This window comes from Sorex fumeus, unplaced genomic scaffold (genome assembly GCF_029834395.1).
Source record: "Sorex fumeus unplaced genomic scaffold, SorFum_2.1 ptg000018l, whole genome shotgun sequence".
In the NCBI taxonomy this organism is placed as follows: Eukaryota; Metazoa; Chordata; class Mammalia; order Eulipotyphla; family Soricidae; genus Sorex; species Sorex fumeus.
The window spans coordinates 11,206,790-11,227,919 of record NW_026606075.1 but is presented as its reverse complement, the minus strand read 5'-3'; the positions used below and the strand labels follow the sequence as shown (position 1 = coordinate 11,227,919).

The following is a 21,130-nucleotide window of genomic DNA, read 5'->3' as shown; positions in this document are numbered from 1 at the left end:
AAGTGTTAATTTTTTTGAGACATTGAGTCAGAATTGACTCAAGACTCCAATGTTGAATTTTTAAGCTTATTAAATCTTAATGACTGCTTTGTGTACCCTATCAAACTTTATAAAACAGACTGGCTGTTCATGCCAAATTGTAAACTAATTTTTAAAACTCATGGAGCTATCTAGTAATATTTAAAGTATTGACAGATTGAAAGATGCATTGTACATTTTCATTGTTTTATAAAAGTGTGTGGAGAATTTTGTTAGATCCTTGAGGATGCCTAGAAATGGGGCTTTCGAACCCTCTAACAGCTAACTGGTCGTCAGAAAACTTGACTAAGACCCTACAATGTTGGTTGACTTCATTTCTCTTTGAAAGCTCTGGTCTACTAAAAACTTTGGTCACTGTTCTGCTGTTTTATGAAGCGTTTATGAAGTGTGTAGAAAATTATTGTCGACTGTGAACCAAATGATGCTTCTCTTTTCCAAAGTTCCAAGATATTTTCCTCAAGAGAATAAAACAGATCATTTTACCTTTGCCTTAAGAATCGCAGACCTATTTGACCCCCCTCAACAGGATGTTATCTGTCAGTTTTGAAGTACATGGTTCAAATGGAATTGCTCTAATAACAGTTCACGCAAGGTCCATGTGGGTATGTCTCATCTAACTTGATTATTCTCCCTAGATTCAAAATTATAGCCTGTAAATTGAAAATTGCATATAACTTTTGCAAGGCAAAACCATAATTCTAGGCTTGTACCACTTTTTTTTCAACCCCAATAAATCACACTCTGAGTCTTCCTGACACTGGACTGTCCCCTAGCATTCAGGAGAGCCGTAAGTCCGAGCTTCAGAAACTACTGGGTTCCTTTAGGTTCTCAGATCTTGAGATGCCTGAGAATTTGCTCACATTCTTCCCCTTTATCTCTGGAAAATACTCCAGGCCAATACTGATTCTCTTCTTTACCTGTGTATCTTGTATCTCAGAGGCATTAATCCTTTCAATTCAGTAAGATACCCTAAAAACTGCTTGAATTGCCTGTTAGAACCGAGTTGTCTGTGTTGTAGATCAAAACTCAGTAGTGACTCATTGTCAGCATTTTAATGTAGGATTCAGGAGAGAATGGGACAGAAGCAAATGGGACAGTCCAGGACAGGGAAAGAATGAATGGATCATATCAAAATGAGTAGGGGTGACTAGAAGACACGGAGAGTTCCACTTTTAATAGGTTGGTCAGCAAGTCCTCAGTTTGAGTGTCAGAAACTTAGAGCCTGGAAGCAACTGACTCGCCTCAAAAATGAGATATTCAGAGAAAGACCCATTTAAGTCTTTAAGAAATAGAAGCCAAGTTTAGGAAATTCAGGGACAAATGCAGCTCAAATTAGTTCTATTATGTGACATGTTGGTGCTTTGATTTTGCAAGAGAGACCTGTGAGATCAGGCAGTTTCCCCAACCTGACCAAAGTGGAGAAGGGGATGACAGCAGGTCATACTCACTGAGTCTGTGCTGTGCTGACTGCTTTATGTGTGGTTTCTGACTTCACTCCTTCCAGTTAGTGACACAAGTGAAGGAAAACAAAATGTAAGGTAAATGCATGGATGGCAATACTAGTACACCAAAGGAGAGTGAAGTCTGAGAAAAGGGATACTAAATTTGCCTTTGTAGGAACTGACTCTGGAACCCAGAGGTCTGAAACACAGACTAAAGATGCGTGCTTGGAAATTATTGACTCTAAAGGCTCATTGAAAAGTGACATTAGAGATTATGACTAGTAGAGATGGCTACATAAGGAATCAAGGAAACTCAGAATGGAGAGTTGTGACATACACATCTATTCGCTGCAACAAACCTTTGCAGCACTGTCTGGAGACAAAGGATCTATTTAAAATGGGTCTCTGCAAAAATAGAGAGTAAGAAGGAAAGTGCCTACCAGAGAGGCAGGGGGTGGGGTGGGGTGGGGTGGGGTGGGGTGAGGGTGGCGGGAAGGATACCAGGGACATCTGTGGTGAAAAATGTACAATGGTGGAGGGATGGGTGTTCGATCGTTATACGACTGAAACTCAATCATGAAAGCTTTGTAACTGTATCTCACTGTGATTCAATTAAAAAATGAATGGATGAATGAATGAATGAATGAATGAATAAATAAATAAATAAATAAAATAAAGTGGGTCTCTGTTACCAAGAGCCTTTTAGAGAATATGGTAAAGAACTTAAGCAAAAAGGAGCTTATAAAATTAGAACCAAGCATAGGGCTGGTGTTCAAAGATTAGGAATGCAAAGAATCCCAGTGGGGGAATTTTTGTTTCTTTGAAAAAATTGCTAATCCAATATTTTAGTTTATTATCTCTTGGCAGTTACCATAAATATATGCCCTATTGTCTTTATGTCTGGTTTTAAGCTTACTTGTTGAGAAAACCACGATTATGCATGGTAGAATATGTGTTAAATATTATTTTTAATGCTTTAACATTATTTTTAACACTTTTAAGGGGCCAGAGCGATAGCACAGTAAATAAGGCATTTGCCTTGCATATGGCCAACCCATATTGGATCTCTAGCATCCCATATGGTTCCCCAAGCACCGCCAGGAGTAATTCCTGAGAGCAGAGGCAGGAGTAAGCCCTGAGCATCATCTGGCGTAACCCAAAAAGAACAAAAAAAAAAACCCCACACATTTAATATTTTTTTTGACCAAGAAATGTACCATATCAATGAAACTTCATCACTTCCAAGCATTTTCTAATTTCAGAGTCACAGCCCATATTTTAAAAATAAGGCGTTTTGATACCCTTTTCCACCAATTGCATGTTTTCCAATTTAAAAATAATGCATGCTTACTGCTGGAAATAGTCCTATAAATATATTAACTCCACATTATCTCACAGTTGGTGCCTTATGTTACATTGATGAGTTTGTTTTAGTAGCACATTCAGATTGTTAGAATCAGAAGGTTAGTGAGGTAAAATTAAAACAAGTGCTTTAGAAGATTGTAAACACAGAATAAATTTCAGCCTCATGTAAATGAGGTGTGATTTCCATAATAAAGCCATTATTGCTGTCACTGGTGCATAGCAATAAAGCCAAGTCTATGTTTTCAAAGAAAACAGATAATATAACACCATATTTTTAATTGCAGTTAAATTCTTTGATATTATACTTTCTACTAAATAAATAGATTTTGTATACTCTCAACAGAATCTACCAACTCCAATAAGTAAAAATTTTTAATGAAAACACTAACATAACCATTTGCTTTTTTTTTTTTTTACTTTCCACAAGTAATGCCTTTCACTCCACCTTTTCAGACTACACTGTTTTTACACATTAGTGTCTCCTTGCTAATTTAAGTATTTTAACTAAGTGCTTTAAGGATGTTATTTTTACCCCTGTAGTGGAGCTATAGCACTCCTTTCTTCTGAATTGTATTAAGATATGTATCACAAAAATGGATTATTTTAGCCATTTTAATAGTATGGTTCAATGGCAGTAAAGTAAAAGTAACGTAAAGGCCCTCCCGTTGTTCATCGATTTGCTCGAGCGGGCCCAGTAACATCTCCATTGGAGATTTTTGTTGTTACTGTGTTTGGCATATCGAATACATCACGGGTGGCTTGCCAGGCTCTGCCGTGCGGGCGAGATGGCAGTAAACTGTATAAATTGTGGCAGTATTGTGTAATCATCACCACTGTTCATTTGAGAACTTTCTAATAATCCCAAATAAACTCTTGCCCATTAAAAACAACTACTCCTGGTTTTATCTACTTCCAGCACAGGTAACCTATATTCCATTTTCTATCTATGGATTTGTCTGGTATTAGTGAAATACTAAAACACTTCTCCTTGTATATCTACATTATTTTAACTGAGTTTTCAAGGTTCATTCATATCACATATAACACATGCATATATATTTTAGAGTGCCATTACCTTTGTAGACTGAGTAAAATTACATTGTATGTCACTGCCCACTGTCCTCCCGTTGTTCATCGATTTGCTCGAGCGGGCCCAGTAACGTCTCCATTGGAGACTTTGTTGTTACTGTGTCTGGCATATCGAATACGTCACGGGGAGCTTGCCAGGCTCTGCCGTGCAGGTGAGATACTCTCGATCACTTGCCAGGCTCTCCGAGAGGGGCGGAGGAATCGAACTCGGGTCAGCCAGGTTGGCCGCGTGCAAGGCAAACGCCCTACCCGCTGTGCTATCGCTCCAGCCCATTGTATGTCCATGCCACATTGCATGTCTATGCTATATTTGGTTTACCCATTCATCTATTGATGAACATCAGTCCATTTAGAATGATTATTTGGTCACCCTAAATGATACAGCCAATGATGTTGGTACATCATTGCCAAGCCTCATTTTGACTTCCTCTCGGTAATTTTGAGTGTCCACCTAAAAATTTTGAGTTTCACTGCCAGACTTTATAGATTTCAATTTTACCCTTGTGGGTTACCATCAAGTTTTTGATTTTTTTGAATAAAATGCTGTGCCATTTCATATTTCCATCAGCCATACATATAACCAGGATTTTTAATTCTCTACATCCTTACCAGTATTTATACTTTTCAAGATTTTTTTAGCATGATCTTTCGAGTCATATAAAATGATACCTCACTGCTGTTTTGATTTCCATTTCCCTGATAAATAATGATCTTTTCATGTGCTCGTGAGCCATTTGTATCTCCACTTTGAAGAAATCCATATTGTTTTTGTCCATTTTTTCACTGGATTGTTTGTGTGGTTGAGTTGTAGGAGTTCCTTATCCATTCTAGATAGCAGTCTTCTATAGAGACACCTTGATTATTATGCCCCATTGCTGTATTCTTAGGGGTCTCTTTTATTGATAACACTGAAATTACTCTTATGCATCATTGCATCCTGTTAACTGACTTGCTCTCAAACTCCTAAGTATGATTTTTCTAACATTGTGAATTATAGATGCCTGCTTCAATAAGCATAAACTTCTAAAGTATACAAAGAAAGTTTTACTAAATGTGAAATGTCATTTTAGGAAATACAAAGCTAAAAAGACTTTCATTAAATTGAATATTCATTTTTATTACTTTTTCATTCATAGCAGCTATTAAACAACATGTCTCCTCAACTTTCACCATCTCTCACTCCTAGAATCCCTTCTTTTGGTCATTGTTGTTCTAGACCTCAAAGAGAGAAAAGGGTCTCCCTAAGAGGGATTCAGCACAGAGCCAATAAAGCCTGAATTTCAGAACCTCTTGCTTACATGAGCTCCTTCCAAGATCTTATACATAATTATGCATTTGCAATTTTTTTAAAATTACTTTGCAAATTTTATAAATTTCAGACCCACAAAATCCAGACATGCCCTGGATAGATTTCTTCCATCTGAAATCATTGTCGTGTTGTTAAAAAACTGGGTCTGTGATTCAGTAAATTGAGTTATTTATGAAGGGCTTTCTTCCTTGAAGTTTCTGATCTGGGATGCCAAGCCCCAAAACACTGGTCGTGGGTGTTTCTAGTCAACCCTGGAATGCTCTCTTGGCTTTCCCACTGACTTTTGTCAGCACACAGCACTTGTTTGGCTTTAAGCACTTAGAGGAACACTCAGGCCAAATTTTCAAAACTTGGTTGTTAGCTGTCTATGCAAAATATTCATGTCTTTCTGTAGTCTACACAGTCATAAATAAAGTTTTGAACATTCTTAATAGGAGCAAAGAATGCAATTTCTAGACTATCAAAGTCTTTCATTCAGATCATGATAAATAATAAAATAAAATATCAAATTTTAACAAGTTTCTTCAAGAAAAACTAGCGGGTAACTTTCCAGAGTGTCAGAGCCATAGAAGCCAAGAACATACAAAGGAATTATCTTGGATTAAAGAAGATTTCAAAGACATGTTAACCATGATTTTTAAAAATAAAACCCTTCATAACTGAGTCTACACTTTAAATTGTTTTTGTTTGATTAACTATAATAGATTCACAGTTCACAGTGTTTGCTCTCTGGGAATTTAAGATTATTTCCCCCAGGATTTTACTCGTGTACACAATTCATGTAATTTTTTTTTACTTAAAATCTCTAATCTTTATATTTAATGTTTAAATAGTATGTTCATAGAATTTATAATAGCAAATATTTTGGAAGAGGTTGTTTCTCCCCCCCGCCGTCATTATGATTGTTTACAATGGTGTTCTTAACCATGTAACTTAACCATGCTAACCATGTAACTTCAAACATACAAAGTTACTCACTAAGCCCACCACCAAGGACTAGTATTCCTCCACTAGTGTCCCTAAGTCTCCTCTTAGTCATCTGTCCCCAGCTCTCCCCCACACTTACTACCTTGGTAACCTCAGTTGTGTTAGAAGTTCTAGAGGAACTGAGGTTCCTTAACAGAACCATGAGTCCTTAACGTTTGTTTCCATTTCCATGATCTAGTCCCTTGTTTTGTTTTTTTCCCATGCCACATATGAGTGTCATCATCTGATATTTGTCTTTCTCCGCTGACTTATTTTGCTTAATATGAAATTCTCTTGCTCTGTCTGTTTTGTAGCACAATGCAAAATTTCATCTTTTCTTAAGTCACATTTCATTCTGTGTATATATACCATGATTTCTTTATCAATTTACCTTCAGCAAGGTTCTTATACGGCAAAGGACATTATCAGAATAATTAACAAATTTTGAATGGGGTCTGAGATATCAGCATTAAGTTTCTGATTTGATGATTGTACGGTACTTATGTAGGAGAATGTCTTTGTAGAAAATGCACATTAAAATGTTCTGAGTTTGAGTGATAGTACAGTGGATAAAGCGCTTGCCTTGCACAGGGCTGAATGAGGTTGAACCCAACACCTCACTGGATCTTCCAAGCCCTCCAGGAGAGATTCCTCAGCTCAGAACCAGGAGTCAAGCCCAGAGCACCACTAGGTGTGATCCAACAAAAAACAAACACTGTCCTCCACTGTTCATTGATTTGCTCGAGCGGGCCCAGTAACGTCTCCATTTTGAGATTTGTTGTTACAGTGTTTGGCATATTGAGTATGTCATGGGTAGCTTGCCAGGCTTTACTGTGCAGGAGAGATACTGTCAGTAGCTTGCCAGGCTCTCTGAGAGGGGCAGAGGAATCAAACCTGGCTCCGCTGGGCTGGCTGCATGCAAGGCAAATGCCCTGAGGGATCAATGAAGGATTAGGTTTACAAATGGTTAAGGGGGGGGGGAGGGGGGGAATCCTGACTGTTGTATTGTACTTACAGCTCATAAGAGTTTGAGAGTTCTTTCAAATTAAAATAAAGATTGCTAACATTGTTCAGATTTCCACAGTGCATGTGATGGCGGGTATTCATTGATAATGGTGGATCTCGCATGAAATTTACCTGGTGTAATTCATCGTATGTGTTTCAGCAGCTTGCAGATGCGTTTATCTACAACTTCAAAGCCAAATTTATTATTAGGCAATTCATTATCTAATCTTAAAATTCTTTCCTTATGGTTACTATTCTAAAACCCACATATCAACCACCATTGGTAAGGGTAATACTACCTTCTTTGACCACAAAGAAATTTGTTCTAAAAAGTATTTAAATAAATTCCTTGATGAATTAGGGGCAAGAATATGCTTAGAGTCGACAATCATCAATTCATCCTTCCATCTTTACTGTTTATCTGAGCTGAAAAATTTGATGTCTTCCTTGTAAGAAAAAATGAGCATATGTTTCTCCATCAAGCACAAATTATTATGTGGTTTCTTTTTAAAAATATATTCTTATTCTATACTAATTTTGGGAAGTGATTTCTGCCTACCTTTTTCTGGTTGAGCACTCTTAAAATTTACACACCCACTCGGGCCTAGGATTGAAATGGGATTGCGTTCCTCTGTAGTTGTTCATGACACTTCCTCAATAGTCCAGCAGGTGGCAGTCAAGGAGAGGCACGCCTCTCAGCCTCCCCACTCCCCAGCCTTTCGGTCAAACCGAAAGAATGTGGATACAGCACCTTGCCTAATGGGTACCATAGAGACCAAGAACCGAAAACGAACTTGTGTCCATATGTGGCTGTGCAGTAAAACCGAAATTTAAAAATTCTTTTTTCTGTCTGTTTATGATTCTAGAAATCCCACTGGTTTTGTATCTCTTTGCCCTGATTTCTATGACCTGGCTTTGGGGAGGCCTGCATATGGCTTACCGATACTTCTGGATGTTGATCCTCTATGTCATTTTCAACAGTCTGCAGGTAAGCTCTACAGTTTTGTTACTGATGGCACAGCAATGCTCATGAGCCCAAGGCATGGAGTTTCAGAGTGAAAGAACCAGGGCTCGTGGTCAATTCATATACCCAGTGAGCTCATATCATATCGAGTCATAGAATAAAATAAGGTAAAGGTAAGGTAAAGGCCCTCCCGTTGATCGTCGATTTGCTCGAGCGGGCCCAGTAACGTCTCCATTGGAGACTTTGTTGTTACTGTGTTTGGCATATCGAATACTCTCGGTAGCTTGCCGGGCTCTCCGATGGGGAATAAATATTTAACACCTGAAATATGGCTGGGATCTTAAATTTGCTCCCTGTGTAGATAGAGATGGTGTGAAATATTACCCTGCTTTATTTGGTCTCCTGGGGGCACTGCGTGCAGCAGTGTTCATGGACTACTGTCCAAGGCTCAGTGCTTCTCCCAGAGGCTGGGCAGTTCACGATTCAGGGCATATGCTCCCTGTGTCTCCAGCTTTCCTCATGCAAAGTATGTGCTGCTACCCAGAAGGCTCTCTTTATAGCTTCTACCTAAGTAACTAGTCAAATGTGTAAGAAACTAGCCAAAAATACATATTTCCTTTCAACAGAGTAGATGTTCACAAACTTTACAGGGGGTAGCCATGTCAAGCGTGTGCACATATTTGGACGGTGACTGCATCTGTAAGTTAGATCCAGGCATGTAGTAGAGATCAGTGTTCCACCAGCCATCTCTTTAAGTTTGCTGCATTGTGAAAAGAGTGTGTTTTAATTAACTGGGAAAAAAAAGATTGAAATCCTCTAAGTCTGCCAATGCCCAACTAAATTAGTGTTTTGAACTTCTTAAATAGTATAACTAGAAATTCTGTAGCATTAGTAATGATGAAAGCTATTTCTTAGTGTTTTTGTTGCATCCTAAAATTAACAAATCTAACAAATTAGCTCATTTTCTTTATTTTTTCCAAGGTAAAAATGTCTCCTTTGAACTAAAATAATGACTAGAGTTTACCAAAAATATCTCTAAAACTTTTCTTCTTTTGACTACCATCTTTGAAGGAACATGTATGGAAAAATACACTAAGATGGTAGAATAATAATTGAAACATGGCTCAAAGAATATCAAGGTTGGCGTTGCTTATCTGACAGGTCTACTAGTATCATATATCAAAGTAGGATGTCTAATCAAACCAAATTTCAAAACAGATTCCAAAATAGATGTCAGAAAGTAAAAGACTCCCTTAAATAAAAATTTTAAAGCTATTTGATACAAGTTATATAGACTCCTTTCTCTAGTTACAGTCATAACTTAGCAAGTACCAGGTAAGTAAAGATTTGTGAGAGCTGGAGAAGGACTTGTTTACTCTTCTCTATGCTTGCTATGTTGTAATTTCTTTTCATCTTCACTGTTACAAATAGTTTTGCTGTATAACTAATTGAACATGCTTCAGTTCAAAAGAAATACAGTTTTATTTTAACCAAGAAAAAAACAAAAAATAAGAGAGGTACTGCCAGGTGTAGCCTATAAGCATACAAACAAACAGAAAGAGACGATTTAAAAGGCATCAGAAAAAATCAATACCAATTTACAATGCCAAATATTCAAAAACATTTTAAAACGTGGCAGTTCATGGCACTGTGTGAAGAATTTGCTTACTTCTGCATTAAGCACTTATCTCTCAAGGCTTCCATCATTTGATATGATATGTTTTTTGTATTTTTCGGTGATCAAACTTACTAAAAATGTGAAATCAGAATGTGTAAAGCCACAGAAATAAAAACCAAAGGTCAATTACTTACCTTTGGTTTCTACAAAATGTCCTCATTACCCATTAGTTGTGCAGAGAAAATGCCGACAAAACTGATGTGGTAAAACTTTCTAATGAAAGTACCTGGAAGTCAGATGCTAACATCTGGGCTGAGCCCCAGAGGTGTCCTGCTCAGGTCAGAGGTCTTGACTTGAATTCCTGGGACCCAATGAACTAATGCCATCGTTCACACAGTTTGCTCACAGACACATTTAATTTGGTGAACATGTAATGGTCCACAAAAGGGGGGGTGTTTATTTTTAAATATTTGCTGCAGACTTAAAAATTAACAAAACTCATATACAATCTTGCATTTGGGGCATTGATTTTATAACTGGATATGCTTAGCTCATTATTTTCTTTTACCTGCTCGTGAGTTTTAACTCTTTTATATTTATTTTTAAAAGAAATGTGTATGATAAGAGTTGGGCATTTCAGGCAGCAAAATAGTGGTAGCTAACCCTGCATCAAGGAAGAGTCATTAATCTCTCACCATATCAGGCAAAGGCTGTGGAGTGGGTTGGGGAGGTTGGGGAGGGGGTGTTTTTTTTTCATTTATAAAGCTGGGAAAGGAGACAGAAAAGACGGGCTAACTTCACATGCTGTGGTGACCTGTCAGACTCTAGCCTTTAAACAATGGGAACCATCATACTTTTCTTTTTAGCTCGATTTTGGTTTTTTTCTTTTTTAATTTGTATTAGTTTAAATCTTTGTATGTGAATGTTCACGCCTACTTTTCAGAAGGATGAAGGGAAACATGTAGGAGGAAATTGGACAGCAGAACAGCCCTGGGATGGTAGGTGATGGTCTTAATCCAAACTGTAGATGTCCCAGCAATCCCCCCGAGACTGAGAGCTGGTGACAGGCTTGAGAAATTTGTCAAGATAAATATGAATAAAATGTTGTTAGTCGATTTCATGCAGGAATGAGAGCGCAAGGGAATGAAACCACCTAAAAATGCCTCAGTAGGGAAAATTGGCACTGCCGCCAGCAGTAAACATGAAGACCCAATCAGGAGCTGGGTTCTAGGGAATATGCAATAAAACTGGTGAGTTCGTGTTGTTTAGAAACTTTAGTAAAGGTACGGACATTTTAGAAAGCAGGTACAGGGAAAGTGCTAGTGAAAGCGCCATTAGTGAAAGAGAAACAGGATAGGGTAGTTTGGAATTTGCTAGTAGAAAAGAAAGCTTTAGAAGAAAGCAGTGCCTATGGGGAAAGTGACTTTATAGGGACGGGACTCCCTGATACAGCCCTAAAGGGACAGATTCCATGACATTGATATATTAGATTAGAAATAAAATTGTCACTCTTCCAAACTTGTACAGCAACTATCTTGCTGAAGCGAAACTGTAAATATGTTGCAGTTATTTTGTAGGAATGAGCACCCTGAAACCCAAGACACCCACCTCTTGTTCTTTCTTGTCTCTTCCCCTCAAAGTGGACAGAAAAAAACCATCTCTTATGTGGCAAAAAAAAGACAGTGGAGGGACCAGAACAATAATATAGTGGATGAGCGGTTGCCTTGCACGTGGGTGACCTGGATTCAACCCCAGGCATCCCATATTATCCCCCGAGAGCCACCTGGAGTAACCCGGAGTGTAGAACCAGGAGTAAGCCCTGAACACCACCAGATATGGCCCCCCAAACAAAACAACCCCAGCCTCCAAAAATAATATAGAACTTCCAAGGCCAACCTTCTTGCTGTGTCAATATTCCCTGAAATAAAGGGCCAGAGACAAAGCTCTTGTCTCTCCCTGCCTGTGTTACACTCAGATTTGCAGTAAAGCCTTGCCCTCCTTACGAAGCTGGTGTGGCAGCATTTGACTTTCTGATGCACCACACAGTGCACCCCCATCCAACTTCACTATCTCTCTCAAAAGTTGCAGAGAAGTTAAATAGGGTAAGAACTGAGGAACGAGCATCCAGTGCAGTGGATTTTTAGTGATAGCATGCAACATGAATGGCTTATTAAAACACTGAGTGTTTCCCTTTATGCCCAGATTTCCAAATGTAATAGATCTGGGTGGGATCTGGGAACTAACATCTCCAGGAACTGGTGCTGATGCAACCGGTCTCAGGGCCACAGTCTGAGAACCACCACGTAGGAGGGCATGGACCCAACCCCCCAAGTCTGCTCCCTGTCTTACTTCGGCTGAGTCATCATAGATTGTGGGTTTTTCTTCTCTCTTCTGGATGAAATGAGGAAGATGCCGTTTAGGATTATAGTGTGATTTAATGAAATGACATAATAAATTTAAAGTCATTGTACAAGTCTTCTAAAGAACAATTATTTTTCCTTAAGTTTCACAGCAAATGAGCAAAAACAGCTCAGATATGAGGGTTGGTTTAAAGTATTTTGCTTTGTCTTTCTTGTGAAATGAACCAACAAAGAAGGAAAAAATGGGAACTGAGAGGAAGGTCTTATTGCTATAGTAAGATGCTGGATAGGCAGGAAGAACATAGCAGAGAGAGTAGTAGTTTCAAATCACTGGCCTACTGAACGGTCTACAGAAATTTCCTGCCAGTCCTTAAAAACATTATTGATGCTTATCACATGATCTGTCTGGATCAAGTCACAGCACTATAATAAATATTGATAATAAATACGTGTACCCTATTCTTTCTGTTTCGGCCTTGGTGCTGCATGAAATATTTCTCTGATTTTCACTGGTCCACAGGTATGGAAGGCTGAAATCTTCGAAGTTGGAGGAGGTATTTGAAGAAGAAGTTGAGATATTTTAATTTCTGTGAGCTAGGAAAAGAGGGAAGGCTAGGTGAACATGAAAAACTTTCCTAGAAATAAAAGTACGGAAAGTTGGAATCTACATTTTATGCCCTGTCTTTTCTCCTAAAAAGAAATAAGAGCAAGGACATTTGTTGGGAGAAATTCAAAAGTCGAGGGGAAAATAGCAAGAGACATAGGGCCATTTCTAGGTAGAAGTGAATATTTCGTGGAGAATTGGAAGAGTCCAACTGATCTGCCTAGAAAAGTCATGAGCCGAAGTAGACTGTGCACAGACCTGAAGTCTGTGATTGACTCAGGCAGTCAATCGTAATTACATTTGAATTGAAACCCTGATATTAAGATGGTAGCCAGTAGGGGCTGGAGAGATAGCACAGCGGGTAGGACTGTGCCTTGCACGCAGCTGACCAGGCTTCGATTCCCAGCATCAAATATGGTCCCCTGAGCACCGCCAGGAGTAATTCCTGAGTGAAGAGCCAGGAGTAAACCTTGTGCATTGCCGCCTATCACCCAAAAAAAAGGCAAAAAAAAAAAAAAAAAAAGATGGTAGCCAGTGTATAGCTATCAAAACAAATCTGTAAGAAAAATGTTTTTGAGATTTTATGGTAGTTTGTAGTAAAAGAGGATTGTTATGTATTAAACTATATTTCATGGGAGATTTAAAGAAATTTTATGGTTTGTTTTTGATCTTTGAGGAAACTAGTACAAGAGACATATAAGTGAAACTAAAAATATCCAAACTGATATTTAATGGAGTTTAATTCCATCCATGTGGTTTTAGAGAAGGAACGGCTGTTTATATCAGAGTTCCCTGATGTCTGCCCACTGACATTCTTAATACCAGGTGCTCCGAGAATCTGTCCTAAAAAAGAAATACTGAGAATCACTGGGAAAATAAGGTTTCTCTAGGGTTTAGTTGTGTCTTTAATTTATAAACTCACTTGTGTTGTCAACTTGTGTTTCCTTGGAATATGATTATTTGGTAGTAAATATCCCAACTATGTCTTATGAAGATTCCATGTCTTTTGTAATTTATATTAAAGAACCATGACCTACAAAGTTATTGATAGTTGAGTTATGACATATGATGTTCTAGCACCAAACAACCATCAGTTTCAGTTTCCCTCTCAGTGATTTTTATTTTTCTAAACTGGTCTTTGGATTTTAACTTTTCCTTGTTGTTGCTGTTGTTTTGCTATACCTGTGTTGACAAAATTATATATGAATTTTAAGGTTGGCCACCAACCTTATTTTGCTCAGAGTAGATTGCAATCTCATGTTTCATCAAGATCATGATTATGAGATAGGTATTCTGAGAGTCATGAGCACTGTAGCACTGTCCTCCCGTTGTTCATCGATTTGCTCGAGCGGGCCCAGTAGTGTCTCCATTGTGAGACTTGTTGTTACTGTGTTTGGCATATCGAATACCTCACAGGTAGCTTGCCAGACTTTGCCGTGTGGGCGAGATACTCTCAGTAGCTTGCTGGGGTCTCCGAGAGGAGCGGAGGAATTGAACTCAGGTCGGCCAGGTCGGGCCATGTGCAAGGCAAATGCCCTACCCACTGTGCTATATTCTGATTTTTTAATATTGTGATTTGATGCATTTTAAAATGGAAATTTGATTACTTGATTTCTTGATCATTCAAGAATTCTTTAAAAGCTTATGGGGCTGGAGTGATAGCACGCAGCCAACCCGGGTTCGATTACCAGCATCCCATATAGTCCCCCAAGCATTGTCGGGAATAATTTCTGAGTGCAGAGCCAGGAGTGCATTGCCGGGTGTGAACCAAAAAGCCAAAAAAAAAAAAAATCTTTAAAAGCTTAATGTAATACATTTTAAATTTAATACATTTAAAAGCTTAAATGTATTAAAATTTTGGTACATCAATTTTGATTGCCTAATAGTATTCAAATTAAAGAGATGCTTTCTCCAAGAACTACACTTTTATTTAGATTCTTATGAGTTTATTCTTATATGCATCTTGACTGTTTCAATAACATTGAACTATTGGGCCTCAAAAGTGAGCAGAACATAGAGTTGAGGGAAATGCCCTTTATTTCCAGGGTATTTTCTTACTGTTTTTGTAGTTGCTTATTAACATGCTTGCGTGTTCATGGTATCATGTGTTTTTGACATTCTCGTTTTTTGCCAGCTTGATGAGAACAAATTGATTTTCATAGTGCTTGAGTGCTGTCAAAAGAGATATTTGGAAGCTTCAAAAATGAAAAAAAGTAAGCCATGGTTTCGGAATCTCTTGGATAGCAGTCTCAAATACCTAAAGGCGCTAAGCTGCTTTTTGCCAGATCGGCTTTCTAAGTGCCCCGAGCCTGACTGCCACTAACCGACCAAGACTCGCCTCCTAACGGAGGCTTTTCAACCACAGCCTGGAAAGAGCCTGTTTCTCAATAGAAAAATTCTATGAAGGATTAAAATTACCTTCACCTTGGATCACAGTCCATCCAGAAGCCAATCTTATAGTGTCATGTCCTGTAGTTAGGCTCGCATAATGAGCAAGCTCCCGTGACAGAGAAAATCAGTTAATCTCCAAAAAAACAACCTAGAATAGAATTTCCAGCAGAAGAAAAGATTGTCTTAACAACAGGGCTGGACAGGCCAAAGTAATAGATATCTATGATGCAGAGTTTCTGAATTTTCTTGGTCATTGATCTAACTTTAGACATGGTCCACGATGGCTATTATCAAATGCTGAAACACTTCAGCAGTGTAATATGAATATATTTGAAGGCTATAATATGACCGAATCTCATCATCTGACCAATATATTTTAAGTCCATAAGCAACTTAATGTTGTTCTCAATTCTCTGAGAATCCAGCATCCTATATTTTTTTAAAGGAAATTAATTTGTCACTTCTCAGTAGATTTATATGACTATAACAACTTTCTTCAACTCTTTCAGCCATGGTATTTAAAATTTGTGTCTAAATAATAGAAGTAATTTATTCATCTAATACTAAGCTGGTGGGCGCTGGTAGAAACCCTACCGGTTAAAGTATTAAAATGGCTACTGTGTAAACCTACTGCTTATATCGCAGTCTTGTTGAAATTCAAGCTAGAAGCAGCCTGTAAGACCTTATTCTATTACCAGATCTGCTGCTACTATAATTCTTAATAAGAATTTTGCCTATCAATTAATTATGCTTTTAAACAGTGTCTCTCCACAGGGGCCATATAGTCCTGTATTTCTCTCCAGGGTATTCCAAGGGGGCAAAGGTCAGAATCATGTACATGAGGGGACACAGGACAAGATTAGAGTCAACCGGTAAGGGGTGGGGGTCACATGAAGGAAGGCAGTAAGGTAGAAGGGAGCCACAGAGGGGTGAAAGGTTGAAAAATACTGTCATAAAATCTGATTCTTATTTCTAACCTGAGGTCACATTCAGAGTTCTAGCATTTATTTCGGATTCTCTTCTAGGGCTTACATATTTGCTTAGAAAATTTCGTAGACTGACAATCTTGTTTTAATAGGAAATTCCATGTTAAATAATGAGGGTAGTCAGTGGTAACAGTTATGAACTTCCTGGAGATGCTGAAAAATACATTTTTGGAGAAGTTCTCTGTCTCTGTCTCTCTGTCTCTGTCTGTCTGTCTGTCTCTCTCCTTCCACACACACACACATATATGTATATGTATATACATATATGTGTGTGTGTGTATAATGTTCAAAGAAACAAAGTACATTCTTCTTGGAATGTATCACTGTCACTGTCACTGTCCTCTCGTTGTTCATCAATTTGCTCGAGTGGGCCCAGTAACGTCTCCATTGTAAGACTTCTTATTATTACTGTGTTTGGCATATTGAATACGCTGGGTAGCTTGCCAGGCTCTCCGAGAGGGGCGGAGGAATCGAACCCGGCGCGGCCAGGCTGGCTGCGCGCAAGGCAAATGCCCTACCGCTGTGCTATCACTCCAGCCCTTGCAATGTATAACCTGGAAAAAAGAGTAGAACTTTGCGTAATATTGGGATGTGTCACATTTCTTAGTGTGTGAGTTGTGATGCCACATTCTCAAGAGTGTTGTTTGTCCATCGCTTGCAACTGACTTATATACTGTTTGTTTATACATGCACCTGGTCTTGAGATATTCCCTGAAAGCTTCCATATTCTATTTCAGAGAAGGGAATTACAGCATGTGATTTGTAATTTAGGTGTGTGTGTGTGTGTGTCTGTGTCTGTGTGTCTGTGTCTGTCTGTGTCTGTCTGTGTGAAACCTACTTAGAAACTTAAGATCCATCCGCTTGTTGAAATCATTTTCATTCCTAGTTCCATGTCTGAAGGGCCAAATGGCTGGGAAATTTGTAACTCAAAGCTAAGAATAGTTTCTTCTTTTTAAAAAACCAGAACCAAAACCAAACAAAACCCTTGTTCCTTGGTGGCCACTGGGGAACCTTGAACACATAAAGCACTTTTCTTACATAGAAAAATGACTGTTTCTCCTTCTTTCCTTACACCCATCTCTCTTCCTTTTTTCTTCTTTCCCCTGTATTTCTTATTGGTATATACATAATTTCAGCTTTGTAACTAAAGCTATCTTTTACAAAACGAGTTTTTCAAATCAAAATAGTCTTGGAGAAAAAAAAAATATATATATATATAAGCACAAAACCTGTAACAACATATTAGTAATCTCTTGTACAAGGGCTTAATGGCTCCAAGGTGAGATACAACGATTTTCACACACTTTTCTCCGTGGAAACGATTTTACATTGTTTTTAGCAGATTATTCATAACAAGCAATTCAAAATAAATTATTTGGTCTCCCCCTTTGGGGCAGGCTTGGGTGGTGGTGGGAAAATTTAAAAATAATGGTAGTGGGAAGTTGCAGTGGTGGAGGGATTGGTATTGGAATGTTGAATGTAATAAATTATTGTGAATGTTTTAGAAAAATAAAATTTAAAAAATTAGACTTTGAATGGCATTTTGAACACTGGAACATATTTCCTTGATCATAAAAGTCACAGAGTTCATTGCAAAGGGCAGACAAGAATTTTGAATTCAATGTCACTCCTTTAATTTTCTTATGTGAAAATTCCCGTTTAGCGACCAGAGGGATTAGGTGCAGGTGTCTGCTTAGATACAGTACATATTTAGTCTTGGCTGCTTCCTTTTGAGGATAAACAGCTCTTGGGAAATACACATTGTTAAATAATCTGTTACAGAGAACTAATTGTTTCAAGGCACTCCCTTTGCGATCCCTTTCCAACAGCCAACAGTAATAAGAAATGTCACTTTGTTTCCATTGGAGACTAGTACATAACTATTCATGAAGACTGGAAAAGCGTTCTTCCCAGAAAACCCTGGAATAAACATGTAGAAGCCAGGGGAGGTTGGGACTATCATTGATTCGTCCCAGAGCCATGTCAAGTTCAGTGAAAGAGAGCACTACACTTGTTTTGGAGGCTGCAATCCAGAGACTAATGAATGCCTTCTGCATTCTTCAAAACATCCAAGAACATTTCTTTAACTTTACAAATAAATATACAGAAGCTAAGACAGGCTATATTTAAATCGTCTTGATTAGATCGTACCACTCTGTCGAATGTTCAGTAGCAGCTGAGCTGAAGTATCCTTGCCCGAAGTAAACTTCTAACTCCCCTAACTCCGTTTGACGGTCAGTGACAACAGTTAGCATTGCTTCGTCATTAATCTGTTGATTAGCCAGGCACGGTTTTAAGACAGGCTACAATATTTTTTCTTTCTTTTTATTTTTCTTTTGCCCTTTTAGGCCACACCTGGCAGTGCTCAAGGGTTACTCCTTGTTCTGTGTTCATGAATTTGTCTTGGCAGTGCTCAGGAGACAGTATGGGACTCCGGGCATCAAACCCAGGTCGGCCACATGCAAGGCAAATGCCTTATCTACTGTACTACTGCTCTGGTCACCTTGTTTTATTTATTCGGATATCAATAAATATCTGTATATTATTTATTCAGAGAATCCAATACAAGAGATTTTTCTTGTATTGGATTCTTTGAATAAAAGCGTTACTGTCCGAGTGCTGGAGAGATAGTAAAGTAAGTAAAGTAAAGTAAAGGCCCTCCCGTTGACCGTCGATTTGCTCGAGCGGGCCCAGTAACGTCTCCATTGGAGACTTTGTTGTTACTGTGTCTGGCATATCGAATACTCTCGGTAGCTTGCCGGGCTCTCCGAGAGGGGCGGAGGAATCGAACTCGGGTCGGCCATGTTGGCCGCGTGTAAGGCGAATGCCCTACCCGCTGTGCTATCGCTCCAGCTCCAGGAGAGATAGTACAGCAAGTAAACACTTGCCTTGTACACAGCTGGCTCAGGTTCAATCTTCAATATCACACATGGTCCCACCATGAGCACCACCATAAGTGACCCTTGGGCACCCCTGGCCTCCTGCCACCCTACTTAAAAAAAGTTATGGTCTGATCTGCCTGGGAATATCTTTCCAAAGTGCAGTTTTATAATGATGGACTTCAATAGACTAACTTTTAGCTTCTCACTCCTACCCTGATAAATAACTGCTTCCATTTTTTGGAAACTAATCCTGCCTTATCTTCTTACTCTGTAGATTTTACATTTCTGTTTTGGAACCTCAAGAGTACATTATTTTATTTCACTTCATTTTATTTCATTGGCTTTTGGGCCATGCTCGACTGTGTTCATTGCTCACTCCTGGCTCTGCTTTCAGGGATCATCCCCAGTGGGCTTGGGGAAAATCTGGTGTTCCTGACATTGAATCTGTATAGGCCATATGCAAGGCAAGGTGCCTTAACCACTGTACTATCTCTCTGGCCCCTGCCCCTCTAAGCACACTTAAAAATATATTTTTTAACATGTCACATGCCTTTCCTGAGTTCTCTTGGGCTTTACTTTTGAAAGAATATAGCAAACTCTGATTTTTGAAATAGAAAGTCTGTAATAATTAGTGTAAACAAAATTTAGACTCTTCTTGTGAAAGGATTTTAGGAGAGCAAAACAAGGAGGTAACATTTGAGACCAGTTTTTTACCTGGTCTTTCAGATTCTTAGCCTTAGTGTTAATTTATAAATTTTCTTCAGCTCTAAAATTTTATTATCTCTTCCATTACTTATTGTATATAGATGGGAAAACTCCATTTTCTGTCAATAATTTATAGGCACATTTTACAATTTAGTATTCTTTTATTGCACACCTGTTAGGTACAGTTAGATACAAGTGCTTCTTTTCAACCAACCTTCTCAACTCATGTGAACCTTAGTTGTCGACTTTCCAGACAGATGTGCTATTCTTGCCCAAAATTTTATCCTAAACATTATGTGAAAATTTATAAATAAGGTAATTTGTAAAGTGCATAATGCTTAGCAGATGTACAGTATTATAAAGGAAGTAATAGCCAAAAAGCAATGCTTGTTTCAGTAGCTATACTAAGACAAATGAGAGGCCAGAGAGAGGAGATTTATGAAATGCCTTGGTCTCTAAATCCCCTCTCGAGTCACTGGCTGTCCCCAAGTGATCTCATCCATTCATAGGTATTGCCTTCATGCAAATGCTAGAGCTTCCTGTCTCTGCTGCCTCAGAGCTTGGTTTGCAACATAGATCTGGCCGTAGTTAATCAACCTCATTTGTTTGTATTTGTGACGCCAAGAATCCAACACAGGTTCTCATGCATTTAAGGCACTACCACTTTAACCATATCCCCTATTCCTCAACTTCTTTTAAATATGTAGTAAAATACCTTCAGATTCAAGCAAGCCATTATGTAGGTGGTGAGAGTGACTTGTTTTGAGACCAAGAGGGTTTGATAGGGACTATAGAAAAACTGCACAAATGTTTCCTAAAAGAAATTCAAATGAAAAATGACAAACACTATAAGAAAAAAGAAAGGTTTTGCATGGCAAATTCCTATAACTTGCAGCCAGTATATAAACCCTGGATGAAAGTAACTTCAAATTTCTTCTCCTCGATGGAATTTTAGTTTTATTTTTGGAAAGTAAATTGAATATAGAAACTAGTTCCATAATTTGAAACGGTTATTCTGTTGATGACTTGCCCCTTCTTGGGACAAACTAAAGTTTTGATCAGGAAACCCAAGTGACTCACCTTAAATTCTGTCGTGTTTTCTGAAACTCTTTTTGGTGACCTCTGGATGCCAGCCTTTTATTTTCCATTAGTATGATACTGCTGTATTATATGCTTCAACTTTTAAAAGTTTCTGAGCTGCTGTTTTCGGCTTAGTTTTCTCAACTTTCAGCCATGGTGTCTCTCTTCCTGGTTGCCTTTGCACATTGAATCCTAGTTTTGTTAGTCTTCCCAACCTAGTTGAACTGGTGTAAGTCTCAGGCTGCAGCTTTCTGCTTCCCTGGGTTTCTCTCTTGGAATCAAAAAATCCATTGAAGGAAAAAAATAAAAACAGCAAACAAAAGAA

General features: G+C 38.4%; 1 protein-coding gene across 1 annotated transcript in view; it reads left to right on the top strand.

Annotated features, from left to right (window-relative positions):
- ADGRV1 (adhesion G protein-coupled receptor V1) overlaps positions 1-21,130 on the top strand; it is a 561,793-nt gene that overhangs the window by 477,830 nt on the left and 62,833 nt on the right. The window contains exon 86 of the mRNA XM_056112517.1: positions 8,082-8,203. Coding sequence (XP_055968492.1) covers positions 8,082-8,203 — 122 coding nt within the window. The remainder of the gene's footprint in view (positions 1-8,081; positions 8,204-21,130) is intronic.